The sequence below is a fragment of the Mandrillus leucophaeus genome, unplaced genomic scaffold (assembly GCF_000951045.1).
Source record: "Mandrillus leucophaeus isolate KB7577 unplaced genomic scaffold, Mleu.le_1.0 Scaffold352, whole genome shotgun sequence".
NCBI lineage: Eukaryota > Metazoa > Chordata > Mammalia > Primates > Cercopithecidae > Mandrillus > Mandrillus leucophaeus.
This window is the reverse complement of record NW_012103721.1, coordinates 311058-312046: the sequence shown is the minus strand read 5'-3', so window position 1 is coordinate 312046 and position 989 is coordinate 311058. Positions and strand designations below refer to the sequence as shown.

Sequence of the window (989 nt, the reverse complement as noted above, 5' to 3'; positions counted from 1 at the left end):
CCATGAGGGCTGCTCACCGTGCCCTGCGTTCAGCATTCATCGCTGCAGACGTGCTCTCCCTGCCTGGGGGAGGCTCCCCGAGATCTGAGCCGTGAGAGCTTGCAACCTCCTTGGCCACACTCACTGCCACACTTGGTTGGCACTTCCCGCCCTCCAGGGCCTGGCACACAGTGGGTGCTTAGCATAAGTTTATTGTCTGATTAACAAAATACTCTTTTCCAGTCCAATGTGGAGCACCTGACGGAGAAAATAAAGACCACCATCCAGAGGAGCCTTGTGCTCAGGTGAGTGAGAGACCAGGGCTGATCTTACTGTCACTGTCACACCGCGGTTCTTAGGTTCTGGTGACTTTGGGCTGGATGAGTGGTAATTTCTTTGCCGCTGGAGTGCACTGTACACTGGGCATATGCAAAAGAGAGTTGTGGTGCATTGCTCTAAAGACTTTCTTGCATTTAGACAACTAAAACTTTTTCTTTATAGTCTTAATCTATTAGATATCTCGCAATCATTTCTCTAACACCTGATGTTTATGAAGGAAGAAGGAAATACAGTCATCCCTCTTAGCCTCAGGGAATGTGTCCCAAGACTCCAGTGGGTGCCTGGACCTGGGGATAGTACCCGCCCCCTGTATACATAAGGGGGTGGGGGCTGATAACCATCTAATAACCAAGGTGGCTACTGAGTGACTCACGGGCAGGAGGCACAGACAGCATGGAGACTTTAGGGCACAGGGATGATTCACGTTCTGGGTGGGACAGAGCAAGACAGCACAAGATTTCATGACTCCCTGTTAGCTGGGCTTAGGTGAAATCAACATCCTGGGTCGGTTTGTTGTGTCGCATATGTTGTGACTATACAACAAAATGATCTGGAGTATACGCATACTCCCAGTTAGCTGGGAGACTTTTTTTTTTTTTTTTATACAACAAAATGATCTGGAGTATACGCATACTCCCAGTTAGCTGGGAGACTTTTTTTTTTTTTTTTTT

The 989-nt window shown here is 47.9% G+C and overlaps 1 protein-coding gene across 1 annotated transcript in view; it reads left to right on the top strand.

The window, feature by feature from the left end:
- The window catches only part of LOC105546272 (ATP-dependent 6-phosphofructokinase, platelet type-like), a 16937-nt gene that overhangs the window by 12733 nt on the left and 3215 nt on the right, over nucleotides 1-989 (top strand). Inside the window, exon 3 of the mRNA XM_011989406.1 lies at nucleotides 223-284. Coding sequence (XP_011844796.1) covers nucleotides 223-284 — 62 coding nt within the window. The remainder of the gene's footprint in view (nucleotides 1-222; nucleotides 285-989) is intronic.